The 13,520-nt window shown below is 35.5% G+C and overlaps 1 protein-coding gene across 3 annotated transcripts in view; it reads right to left on the bottom strand.

Moving 5' to 3' along the window:
- ps (RNA-binding protein Nova-1-like protein passilla) overlaps positions 1-13,520 on the bottom strand; it is a 64,666-nt gene that overhangs the window by 37,978 nt on the left and 13,168 nt on the right. For all 3 annotated transcript variants that reach the window (XM_089706785.1, XM_089706784.1, XM_089706786.1), the window contains one exon: positions 1,355-1,501. In XM_089706785.1, coding sequence (XP_089562911.1) covers positions 1,355-1,501 — 147 coding nt within the window. The remainder of the gene's footprint in view (positions 1-1,354; positions 1,502-13,520) is intronic.

Consider the following 13,520-nt stretch of genomic DNA (forward strand, 5'->3'; position numbering starts at 1 on the left):
AAGTCCGTTTCGATATGACCCTATTTTCCGTAACGACTTCTAATGATTCTAAATGAAAGAAAATTATATACAAACACCATTCCCTTGACACCTTCACACCACTTACGAACCGTTCTCAAATTGGGTTGAATTATCAACTTACTAAAACGTTACCCATAGGTCTAGGTACCATCAACATAATCCAGAAAGGCGTAGGCGTAATCAGTCAAAATGTCTGCGTGGGATTAGTGTGGAAGAGGGCAGATATTTCAGAGCATGCATTGACCCAGATGCTGCAGGATTGGAGCGATGCGGGCCAAAGCCGCCCTTTGTTATAAAGGCCTACTTAGCTCATAAAGAGGAGGCCTTGAGACCTAGCGCATAGCGGCTTTGTGAGGCCCACGAGTGGAAAACACTTTTAGCTAAATTCACAATATGCTGTATCGTTTTTCGTATCAGCGCTAATGACTACTCTTGCTGAGTGATATTACGAAGCCATAGTAGGTTTTTTTTAATGGTTCCGCTGTCAAACTTTATTTTGCTCCAATTATTCATTTGATTACATCTGACCTAATTTTCATATTGACCTGTGTTGGCTAAAAAAGGCTATCAATAGAAATTTATTTTTATCGCGCTGTGGGTCAAATACGAGATCAATTCTTAGAAGTGCAATTATTCCAATCTCAGTATGACGCAAATCAAATTGTTTGTTTGATATGAATACAAACTTATCGCTAAGTCTGCTATTATTTTTTCATATTTATGATCAGTACCTACAAACTTAAAATACGTCAATGCTAAAGCCAATCAGTCCAAATTCTGTGCAAGTGTCCCGTTTAGATACCGATATAATAATGCCATAGCACGAAATGGAATGAAACTTATCTTCATAAATATCAAATTTAACATCGGAGCATTTTATTCGCCACTTCTCGCGGAGGATATTGGCGTCTGAATATTGCAATCTATCAGCCGCTATCTTCGATCGCAGCCGGTGTGTTTGCCAGATGAGCGTCTCCAGTTCCGAGTTGATCGGGAATCACGACGTACTTTATTACATTCATAACCCGCCAGACAAAATAGATTGACAAAAGTTTTAAACGTTGAGAGTTGAACGCAACGAATTTACGGTAAAAAGGAAGTGTGTGTAGAGGTGGAAAAGTGTGTGGAAAAAGCTTTAATGTAAAGTATAATGAGCTTCCAGTAAGCAAACGTTTTGTAAAATACGCAATACTTAGTTTTAATTGCTGTCTTATGAATATAATCCAGCCACTGACGAAAAGTTCTCCTCTGCTATTTAAAACAGGATACATGTTCATGAATACAATTATATTTTTAATGCGTAACATCAGCAACAACAATAAAAGATCCTCACCTGGGTAAAAATCATGTGACTTGGACATCTTGACGCGCGCTCCAGTGTCCTTCTGCAGTTGGGCGATGGTCTCCCCACCCTTGCCGATGATAGCGCCGGCCACCATGGAAGGCACCAGCACCTTGAAGTGGTACGTCGGCTCCACGGCTGGCAAAGAAACCACACTTAGATCGGGCCCTTCAATCTGGAAGTACTGTGTTGTCAAGCCAAGCACGATGCTTTATTGAATTTTGATGCGATGCTATTATGCGGGAGCCCTTCGTGAAATATGTCGCAAAATTTCAACGATCCACCCAATAAATGTTATTATTACGACACAGTTAACACTTTGTATGATAGAAGAAGAATGCAGATACATTATTAGTTCAAACTAGCGTTTGAAGTTTATTCTGCTCCAGATTTATTAATGCAATTAATATTTTTGTTACAAATTTTGAACATGCTTCACGTGTGACCCCTTTTAAAATGAATAATGCCAATAGTAAAGTCGGTGAGCTTGAAGACACAGTAGTTCCGTGAAATGATAGAAAAGTAATGTTTATGATATTTAAAAATCTTTCAGTAGTGAAATAGAAGCGACTCATACAAATTGATTAAGAGATTAATTAATATTTTATGTAAGTGTAGCGCTGGTTATAAGTCTACACCACACCTACTAGTTGATGTAAGTCATAGTGCTCATGATTAACTACCTCAATTATAAATGTTAAATTGACAGCCTTGTAAATGATTTAAATTTACTCTCGTTCAAGAAGTAGGCTAATGAAGATTGAGCTATTATTACACTTGCCTATTAACGCTATGAGACAGAACGATGAATAGATTGAAACGTTTGATATATACCATGTACAATAGAAGTCAATATAAAAACAAAAGGCGAATACAAAATGATAAATCACAATATAAAATCTACTAGAGTACTTGACGTAAAACCACATAAAGCTAAGACGGTACAGACCAGACTACCACGAATCGACGATCTAGGTGTCGATGCATTTATACATATACCATGCATACTGTAAGTAGCTAATTCTACACACCAGCGGCTAGACGATATAAAGGATGATTTATGAAGTGAATCGAGAACAAAGCTGACAGAAGTACCTAACATATGAACAATACACGACGCCGAACAATCAACAGCCTTCGGAAATAACCAAGTTAAAAGCCTTCGTTGGAATGATTTCTATAATTATAAAAATATTAAATTAAAGTGATCTTTATAAATATGAAATTAAGATAGGTAATAGCTAGAACGTAATGGTTGATAATAATAATGAAATTTTAAGAGTCTGTATCTGAGATTGTTACAAAACAAACAGGAATAATATCGATAAAACGAAACACGGAAAAGTTTAAGCCAATATTTCCCGACACTCCTCCCGTTCCCGATAGGAAAAACAGAAGAAAGTGATTGGATTTGCAATTTGAATACAAACAAGTTCGTTCAAATATATGAGTGTTTACGCAATGCAGACGCGGCTGATAGCCCCGCGTGTTCATTTACGTGCCATGTTTTTCGAACGATATTCAATATTATTGAGTGAAACAGATCTTGGAAGGCTTCTAGTTCCATTTAGGAAAAATCCAGTAATCGGTACGGCAGAGACAGCTCAGAAGCTTAAGGTTTTAAAGATAAAAAGGAATAGCAATTTGCACTTAACGGTGCAAGAAACTCTTTACAGCATCGAAATTAGTTTCTGTAGATGAGCAGTTAACATCGTGAACGGTTCAATTAAAAGTTTTATTTCTTGAAATAAAGATAGTGTGAAACTTATTATAATTATATCTCATCTGCCGATTTTATTATGAACCCTGTATACCATAGTTAGTAGATAGTATAGCACTTAATTAACAAGCAGTAATCAATTTATTCAAGTGTTTTGATGAACTAAACAATACCCTCCATTATTGCTTAAATCAGGACGCTAAATCAATAATGCATTGTTAAAAAGTCGTCTATGCGCCACATACGTCAATAACCGGCGACGCGGACGTCTTTTCTCTCGCGTAATTAGAACGGTCTGCAATAGAAACAGAGCTATTGACCCAATAAGTAATTTAATGTAACAATGATCGCCCACGTTCCTCCGTCAAGTAGCGACTGGCGGCCCACTGCGGTGACCTCAATACAGCCGGAGCACCTGCTATCACGCAATACATGATAATTGGGGAGGAGTTTATCACCCTTTTATCGACTAAACAGAAGTTTTTACGAGTGGCGAAAAGGCGGCTCCGTTCCACCCGGCCTTTTTTATTTGATACAATTTATGCTAGATAACGGCACGAACAGAGGTATTACCTAATGATAAGCTGTGATAATAACATAAAAATAGATAACCGATGATGTAACATACTTCAGCCTATAGTCGATGAGGGACCGGGCATGGGGCATTTCATCAGTCTGTGCCATTTTATTTGACACTTTTATCAATTCTTATTCACATAGTCAGTTCAACTTATCGTTGTATATTTATAAGCCACATTTTTAAACAACCGTTAGGTAAGATGTTTATCATTTGTGTATCAGATAGAAGGAATACCACTACAAAAACGAAGCAGCTGATTTCATCCGAAGCAGCACGTTATCTGTATTCATTATGTTTCGAATACATTTCCAATTAACAAAGAACAACTCATCATATAATATAGGACAATGAGAAATGAACAGCAAACCGCACGGGTCCCCACGACCTCGTTGTTATGGGACTTCACCTATATGCGGCTGAGGTTACCTCTCGAGATAAATGCTCCGCTTCATGAACGAGACTCATACGTATAGGCATTGAAACTAAATTGTAGTAACGCTTTGTGATTATGAACTTTTGAAGTGAACCGTAACGTTTGAAGGTAAAGAAAAAAGTCTAACCATCATGATGTTACAACTTCCACATTTCTGCAATAATTATTTTAATGCAAATAAATGCATTCAACGCTAATGCAAATACTTAACCGATCCCAACTTCAGCAGCAAGAATGATCCTATCAAGTCTGACATTTCAATCTTAGAAAGTGATATTATAAATCAAGTCAGAGGAATGCAAATTCTTAATAAGGTCCACCAATCCATTTACTCTTACGATATTGAAAGTGGTCAATTATTGCACTGACTGCAATATACAATCTAATAACTACTAATAATGCACTTTCGATTCAATCAATGAATCCAATACGTATATAGCGTATTATACCCATCATGATAGTGAATAATACTTACCTTTCAAATCGCCTACAATTAATATGAGCAAATGTCTTCCCGAAACTCCCACTAATTTCCAACCCTTTCACGTTACGCTAGAACTGAATGGGAACCCAAAATACAGCATTGTCATCTTTGCCAATTTGGCAAGGCTTAATGGAAGCGTTTAATCGATCACATTTAAATCTTAATAGCACAAGAATATTACAAGACAGTTCAAACTCAAATATTTTTTCACTCAATATGACTTCTTCTAGAATTTGATAACATAGTTTTTCCATTTACAACCGGTTTGGCACGTATTCCAACCCTAGGATTTAGGCCAACAAATCTCTACGTTGGTAGTAGTCAATCTGTTGAGATTGACAAGATCCCAGTTCCGTGCACCACCGGAGATGCACCACATCAATAGATCGTGTCGTAACACTGCACTAGTCTCGTTGTGCAACTAACACTAATCACACGTGTTCGCATACGACCAATCAATACAGCTGCATAATGTATTCAAGTGCTACGCGATTTACAATGCCCGATAAACGTTGATCGTTTACAGGATGTTACCGAGCTAGTATCATTTCCTTTTGTGTTTACTATGCATTTGTATGTTCAACGATTATTGGTGGTTTTTATTAATGCTTTCACTGTTTTATTTGTTGCTATAATTGTAACGTTTTTAATCTGTGGTAATTTTGCGTCATGCAGTTATATCTTTAGAAATTTTGAAAGAGTTGTCTAATTCGGAATGTTGACATCTTCTACGCGAGTTTTATAAATAAGTAGCTATTAACCACATGCAATACTCAATAGTTGTTGTAAGTTCTATATATAAGTTCATTCATTCTCCATTCAGACTCCACCAGGGACGACTGTCTCGGAACAAACACAAAGGCTCTATTATGTTTATATTCTAAATCCCACATATAGGTTGCTCTGTTAAATAATATTTTGGCAAATCTCCCGATGTTCGTAAGTATTACGTGTGAGACGTCGAAATTTTTGTAATCTAAACGAATAAATATATTTTAAAACATAATAAATTTGAGATTTATCTTCTCCTAATTCCCGTGTTAAAGTTATGTTGATTGTCGTCCATAAATAATCAGATTAACTATTTGATATTTCACAGAATATATTATATTTTTTAGTATTTAAAATTGGTTGGTTACCTCAAATATACAATCAAAAACGCAAAAATCTTCACCATTAAAACTTTATTGCAAAAAAACTTTATTGAAATATAATTATTATTTATCTTTCTTTAAAAATAGTCACATTAATTAAAAAGATAGTTTATTTACTTCATAAAGATGTAACGATGATCACAAAATGAAACTCAGAATTACGCTTACATAAAAGGAAAAACTAAGTCAAACATTTATTACCCTCAAATCGGAAGAAGAAAAAATTCAGTTAACTCGAAGACACGAGAAGTGGTGTAAACTTAAATGTGCTACTTCCCAAGTTTTCCAACTGCAATTCTCTGCTATAAAACTTTATCAACAGCATATATATCACAAAATAAAACGTAGAAATTGGACAAAAGAAGGTCAAGAACTAAGTCTAATTACTCATAAAGTTTCAGAGCCACGTCAAATTGCAGGGCCATAGAAATGGTTTAAAACTATCCAATTAGCGAAGCAGTTAAATTTATCGCGGAGAAAAACTCCTCTAGCTCCGAGATCAGATTAATTAATTGCGAGCTGAACTAATTGTTCTGATAACGATAAGATAAATTATTATGTGAGCACTATTTGTTCTGCGGTTATTAATGTTACCTTGAAGATTAACTGTTACCAAGCCACTTAGCAACAAGTAACTATGTTTACCCATTGACAAACGATGAAGTTTGAGATTTTCGTAGGAAATTATGTTTCGCGAATTCGAATCGTTAATGTTGTATAATATTACATAATTTCTAAAGAGTCGTCTAATAAATAATCTTAAAATAAAATAATTATTGTAATATGAAGGTTTTGTTTATCTCATCTGAATTTTCCTATCTTATCTGAATTAATTATTTGCATTAAAATGAACGAGGAAAAGTAACACAGATAGTATACAGACCTACTTATTATAAAAACAGAGCTGAACAATGTATTTATTAACGTGAAAGCAAAAGCGCGTCCCTTTATACAACTCAATGGGGCAACATGAACGCTTTTTGCGTTCCAACAAAAACCATCAGATGATAAATGTCGCGAATCCATTCACAACAAACAATACACAAGAGAGCAAACACAGCGGTAATGAGACTAAAACAACGTGCAGAATGTTAGCGCAGCGACAAAGACGGGAACCCTTTGTGGTCTGAATACGGCTTCAAAACGAGCCCTCGAGCCGCCAACATTCTTTTTTCTGCCTTTATTATAACCGCTTTTGAAACTCACACTCAACTGATTCGGGAGCTTCTCGATACCGCTCTTATTTGAGAATCGATCTTTTATATTTGTTTCTTTTTGGGCTTGTGCTAGGCGAACTTTGTAAAAAAAGTTATTGGCAAAATAAATTTCTTTGATCCCTGATCGGTTGTTCAGTGAAATTTTTATATAATGGCGCAAAGGTTTTTATTCGGGACTGTCGGAACGATATTTCACGCGTATTGATCCTCCGCTTTTCTTTCCGACCCGCCACACAATGTAACGTGAAAATGATGGAGACGAAAAGGAGCCTCGAATAACGAGCAATACCCAAAAATATAAACAGCTTGCCGCAACCAAATAACAATTGTATAACAATAGCGTTTAAAGCTGTTACCACATACAAACTGTATCCCCTTAAGAATACAGGACAATATCAATTTAGCATTGCTAAAACTTCCACAATCCTACATCTCAAGCAATTTATCAACGTCAAACAGTCCCCGTCCCAAGCGGGACACACTTGAAGAGATCGGGCAATCCACAAACATGGCGTGCTCCAGTAAAAGAGTATTTCTTTAATACTTTATAAGCCACTAATGCTCCACATGTGCCATTGAGAATCTGGTGCACATTGCGACCGCCGCACTGCGCTCTCCCAAATCCCACAGCACTTCTATGCAACTTTGCAATTAAAAACTATTCATTCCGTATATTCGTTTCAGCGTTGAAATAGGTCGCATATTGGATGCCTACACTTTTATGGCCGTGAATTTTAAAAGTGCAAAAAATAAATGGCGTATTATTACGCTCTAAGCTTGGTTTATAATCCTTAAATTATAAATATGAAAATTTTAACGTATGTATGAACCATTTTAACGTCAAAATTTTTATCAATTTGTAAGATAATGTATCTCCAAAAGTTAAACCTATCTTGTGGTATAGCAAGGTCCAATTCCTCATTTTTCTAACTTAAAATATAGTATAAAATCTTCCTCAAGATATATCCCCGCTGAGTTCGCATTTCCATTTTATTCTAAACGGTTTTCTGTCAATATTCATCAGACAATCCATCACTCTAACAAAGGGCACTAAAATATATCGCGCGATCGATCAACACCCGCTAAGTTGCTTCGACAAAACGATTCTATCTAAGAACAAAAGTTTGTCAACAACTGGAAATAAAATCTGCGGTCGCTAAGGAGAAATCCCCTGATAAATAGGGATAAAATATCTCCACAATAAATCACTGAATGCGACACGTGGTCCTTTTCTTTATCTTTCTGCGAAAATAAATTTTCTCTTTTTAGAAAATCTCATGAACTCTATAATTTTCTACTTTCCTTTAAGACCTAGAATATCTCAGCAAATTTTGGTGGCCTTATTAAACTGAGTGTTTGTTAGAACAGGATTGAAATATGATTAATTTACTGTATTTGTCTCAAGTTTTTAACACGTTTTAAAATATAAATAAAACGCGTGTAAAATGAAAACACAAGTGGAGCATAAAATATTTATGATTGACGTCGAGCCTTGTAATAGCATCGATCCATAAAATAAGCTATTCAATTCATATAAAAAAATGCTATCTCCAGGATCCCTTTCATTCAAATATCTTACTTCTATATTTCGATTTGACCAGGAAATTCCCTTGCTTTAGAGTCAAGCAAAGTGTTTGTTTGCTTCGTTCAGAGTCAAGCAATACTGGTCTATGAACATTGCGAATTTCAAAAGCAATAACGTCACAAACAGTACGGACCCATTCGTTGTACAAATTGCATTTGTCCCATAATAATTGGCAGGCAGTTCATTTTGCGATATATCTGTCGAAATGTCAACGGGATCAAAACGCACGAATCGTCAGAAAATAATGTATTATTTATAGAACCTATCGTATTTCGCTGGATTTATTATCTAACGTTGAAAAACGACTTCTTGTTCAATGAGTTTTCTGATATTCGCAAACTAGCTGGAAATTGAAGAAGATTTGTCTATTATTTTCGGGACTGTGAAATTTTATAAGGCTCAAGCTTTAGTTGTTAAGAAAAAATTATTTAAACAGAATAGAACAGTTCTACCGCATTATGCTTCAAAATAATAGGTATGACAAGCTGAAAGTTGGATATTAATCGCTAGCTGCTATCTTAGCACTGGCCTGCCAGGTACGGTTGTCGCATTGCAGCGATCCCCGCTGGCAAATTTCGGCCAAATACATCACGTCCTTGCCAAGAAACTAATGATAAGACTCGCTCGCTCAAAAATATTGATAATATTGGGGCGCGTGCCAGAACTTACACGTGCTACTTATTTGTTTACGCCCTGGCTTTGTAGAAACCATATTTTTAATCCGTACGTACTATGAACGCAAACTGTGCGGTGACGTCAGTACTTCGAGTTTGGCCGCCGTAATCGCTACAACTTCTCTAAATTTTTGCCAAACCGCTATCGAATTAAAATGTAGGTCAGCTTTGAGTTGAAAATATAATGGTACTCGACTATCGACTCGAATATTTTAAAGCCATTATGTCAATGATATAATGGGGCGCTTAACATATTTCAAGAAAAATGTTACCATTATGAGGAGTACACATATTTTTGTGTACGTAAGTGTTTTTAAGGATGTGGATATTGACATGAATCGATTTAAATCAATGGCTTATGCAAACCTTACCTAGCCAAGGATTAAAAATAGCCATATAAATCCTACATGCACGTAATGACTCATCGCTGACTAACAGCTTCTTAAGAATACATACAAGACGCACTAGTCGAAGGTGAAATAAATCAATAGAGGCACAAACGCTTACTAGTTAAGTGCTGCGGTGTGACACTGATGACTTTACTGCTGTTGCGGTTTACCCCAATGTACTTTGAACTGTGGTACGTGCAAGTATGCTCGTCCGTGGGAATAATATTTCAACTGTTAGTCAATATGCTTCTGAAACTCCGCACAAGTATCGACGATCCATCTTACTCTAATTTGTTCTCATACGTTAGCGATAAGTGACGTTGTGGCTACTGGCTAGATCCTGAATATGACTACTTCAACGACTAGTATCAAATCGAAATATGTATGCATTTTGTTTTTTTACCAATCAGTACGAGTATAATCAAACATGTGTACAGATATTAATTATAAAAGAAAATATGTTTTTCTTTTATAATTAATATCTTTACTTAGTTTGGAAACAAGTGACGTCACGTTAACCATTCAGGAATACTTCAGTTATTTATATGACAGAAATTACCAAGATACTAGGAACGTCTTATTGAACAAAGGGTAGAAATAACAAGAGTCTGAAATTAACAAGATCCCTGCCTTAAACTTGGACACGGGTTAATTAAGCAGAAACTGTGTTATTGTACTCCCGAAAATTTGAGGCTAAATAATTCATTGATGCTCCTAAATCAAGATTCTTCAGACATTGTAAATTTATAACGTTAATTAACCGCTGCTTGTTTATTTTATTTTCCTTACAAAAAACATTTGATAGAATTATAATTTATGAAATGAATCAATATTGTTACAGAATTTTAAGTGACTTCATCGACATCTATACCTACGATTTACCTGTCTGACTCACACGATCATTTTTTTATGGAATTGTTTTCACGGCCACTATAAATTATTCGAATTTGCACAGTTTGCTCTCTTTCTCTCATAGATAGTCTAACTTCCAAGTAAATGAATAGAACATTTTTTAATAATTTAGCTCTTGTTAAAATAACCAAAGCCAAGAGATGAAAGAAAAATAACCATTAGGGCTACCAAAATATTTGGGTAACACGAAAAGGTTTGTAAAAACGCGGTGTCCGCACTAAACGAAATTATTCTTATCAGTCCGATCGGCGGAATATTGGAGAGGAACCTAAAATAACATTAGGTGAATAGCAATCAATATTTATTAGGGGCTTGACCTTACCACATTAACCACCGTTCACATATAGATTCTAAAATCGGATAAAGTGAATATTTAATATCCTACCCCACAAAATATTTGACTTGAAAGTTACAAAATTAGGATCTTTCGGAAACAATTTTGGAGTTAATATATCTAGAGTTACCTTCATCTATGTAGTTGTTCAACTTGAAATGAATATTCATAAAAATAGTATGAAATAAATCGCGTTTAAAACCATGTCGTTTCAATATCGTGTAAAATTTCTATCTGTAGGTGTCACGTACAGCATAGGTGGGTATTTGAGCATAATTGCGTGACCGTAATATGTTTGAGTGTGAAAAAACTTAAGGCACTGGAAAATCCGATGAAAGATTAATTATTTTTATGCACGATTCAATTAAATCAATTAAAATTGTACCAACTACACATTTGAAGACACCTTATATTCATATAATTAAAATATTTAAACTATATTTTATGTAATACAGTTCGTTTTAGTTGTGCTGTTTAATCAATTTACTATGTATAAACTGAAATCGCCCGCAGCGACCGTTTGTTTATTTACTAGCTCCTAAACAACTCATCGAATTTGAAATGATGTACTTAGAAAGTATAATATGATGTATTAGGCCCTAGATTGTCTGTAATTTCTACATGGGTTAATAAAGAACCTTCTTTTTTTGAGTAAATTAACGTGTAAAATTATACCCTCCGGCCCTGCACATGCAAAGCCGAGCTGAGTAACTAGTTACTATTCCAACCTTTTCAATATGAAAATCTAGATTATCCAGCTATAAAATTTTCCATGAGCCAGGTGCGTGCCTCCATAGAGGACACCAGAATGGGACGTGGGCATTAATATTTATCGCGCAAACCCTGAATTAAAACATTTTTCCACGAAAAATTTTCCACTATACAGTACCTACACCTACCTACGTGCATTATCATCGCAACAACAGATTTTCCGGACCTCAACTTCAGGAATTTACATGAAATGTTTTGTTCTATTCGAGCATAGAAAACAAAAGCGCAATTTTTGCTTTGTACTTCCTGCATCCACAGTCAATATTGTTTCTGGAACATTCTAGATAATTTATTAAGTCAAAAACTTTAACTGGAACGAACTATGTATAGTTATATCTACTTGTACTTGTGATACACGAATGTACGAATACACATTTATTATCGGTTATGTATAAATAATAAATCAGCCATTGTTACTCGAGCACGCGAATCGATGCACTTTTTGTTTAACTCCACGCGTGTAGGTACGTTACGAATAACATTGAATTGGGCGATAAACAAGCGGACATCGTTACAATTACCCATTTTTACGGGCATACGAGCGCACTGAATTAACTGATAACTATGCGGCTCGAATTAGTTATCTTAGCCTGAGGTCACACTGTTGCGATATTCCTTTGATAAAGTTTGTAATAAAATGTTTTATAACTAGCACGTGAAGATATTTTTTCTGTTTCCTGCCAAGTTTGATAAATTGGAGCGGGATGAACACGTGCTTAAAAATAATGTTGGGAATGACTCTAAATAACATTGGCTATACATTGTAGAACACTATTAAAAAGCTAAAACTGCAACTGCAATTCAGTTAAAACTTTAGATAGCGTACACAATGATTCGAGACGGCACAAAATTTAGAGCATCCAAATCTTTTATGACCGTTTTTCTGGTACATTGTAGCAAACAGAGTGCATTTATTTGTTCAGTTTTACGGTCACAATATTCAGAACGAAGTTATCAAGGTAATGGTTGAGGCAGGCGAGTTAATCGGACCGCATTGCAGCATTGTGAGAATTGCTGGCAACTTGACGGTGCTTGTGTGGCATTAGCCCTCGTATCTGGGTACTATGAAGCTAGGCTGATAGCCCAGACGTATTTTAATTCAATACTTGATACGCTTGTGTAACTAAACTTAATACGGAATGACAATAAACGGTTATTTGCACCAAGATAATTCTTAAATGGAACAGCGATCTTTTCTTATGCAGCTTTTTTCTTGACAACTAAGAAATCTGAAGACAAACTTCAGTGGAACTCGTAGGCTATGAAGAGGAGGAACGTGTAGAGAGATATGTGACAATATCTTTATACAATAAACGATGATAAAGATAGAATGGATTCGTCCAAAGCACAAATTTATGGTATAAGCATCAAGAGATAAGCCATATCAGTATATTTCGAAATAATTATCTGGAACTGGCCTCAGCGATCATTGCGTATTACTTATTAAATCAGAGAAACTTCCAGAATCCTTGCCTGTCAAAACCAAACTTGTAACCACGTACATTTTCCTACCGCCGATTGAAAGCATCAAGAATGAAATGCCCCAAATATATAGTTGCTCGATCCATCAAAGTTTACCCTAAACTCTGTAACGTGGAAACTAAATGGCATTTAACGCATTTCGCATCCCCTGCACGTCGCCGTAATTCATTCTATTGTGCCGTAACTGGGTTCCGAACCCGGCCTAACTTCGTCGCAATCCTAAACTCTATTTAGTGTTCAACGTTGACTTTGTGAACTATTTAATCTAGTTTCTTTCTTTTTCAGTTTATATATCTTCTTTGTACTAGATGTATAGGCGAATTGCTTATGATTAAACCGAAGAAAAATTATTACCATGATATGTTTGAATATTTATGGCGAATAATTTTATTGCTAGGTAAGATATTATAAAACTATGCATT

The sequence above is a fragment of the Colias philodice genome, chromosome 18 (assembly GCF_061535455.1).
Source record: "Colias philodice isolate Cphi_HAF_F1 chromosome 18, ilColPhil1 Martin Lab GWU primary, whole genome shotgun sequence".
In the NCBI taxonomy this organism is placed as follows: Eukaryota; Metazoa; Arthropoda; class Insecta; order Lepidoptera; family Pieridae; genus Colias; species Colias philodice.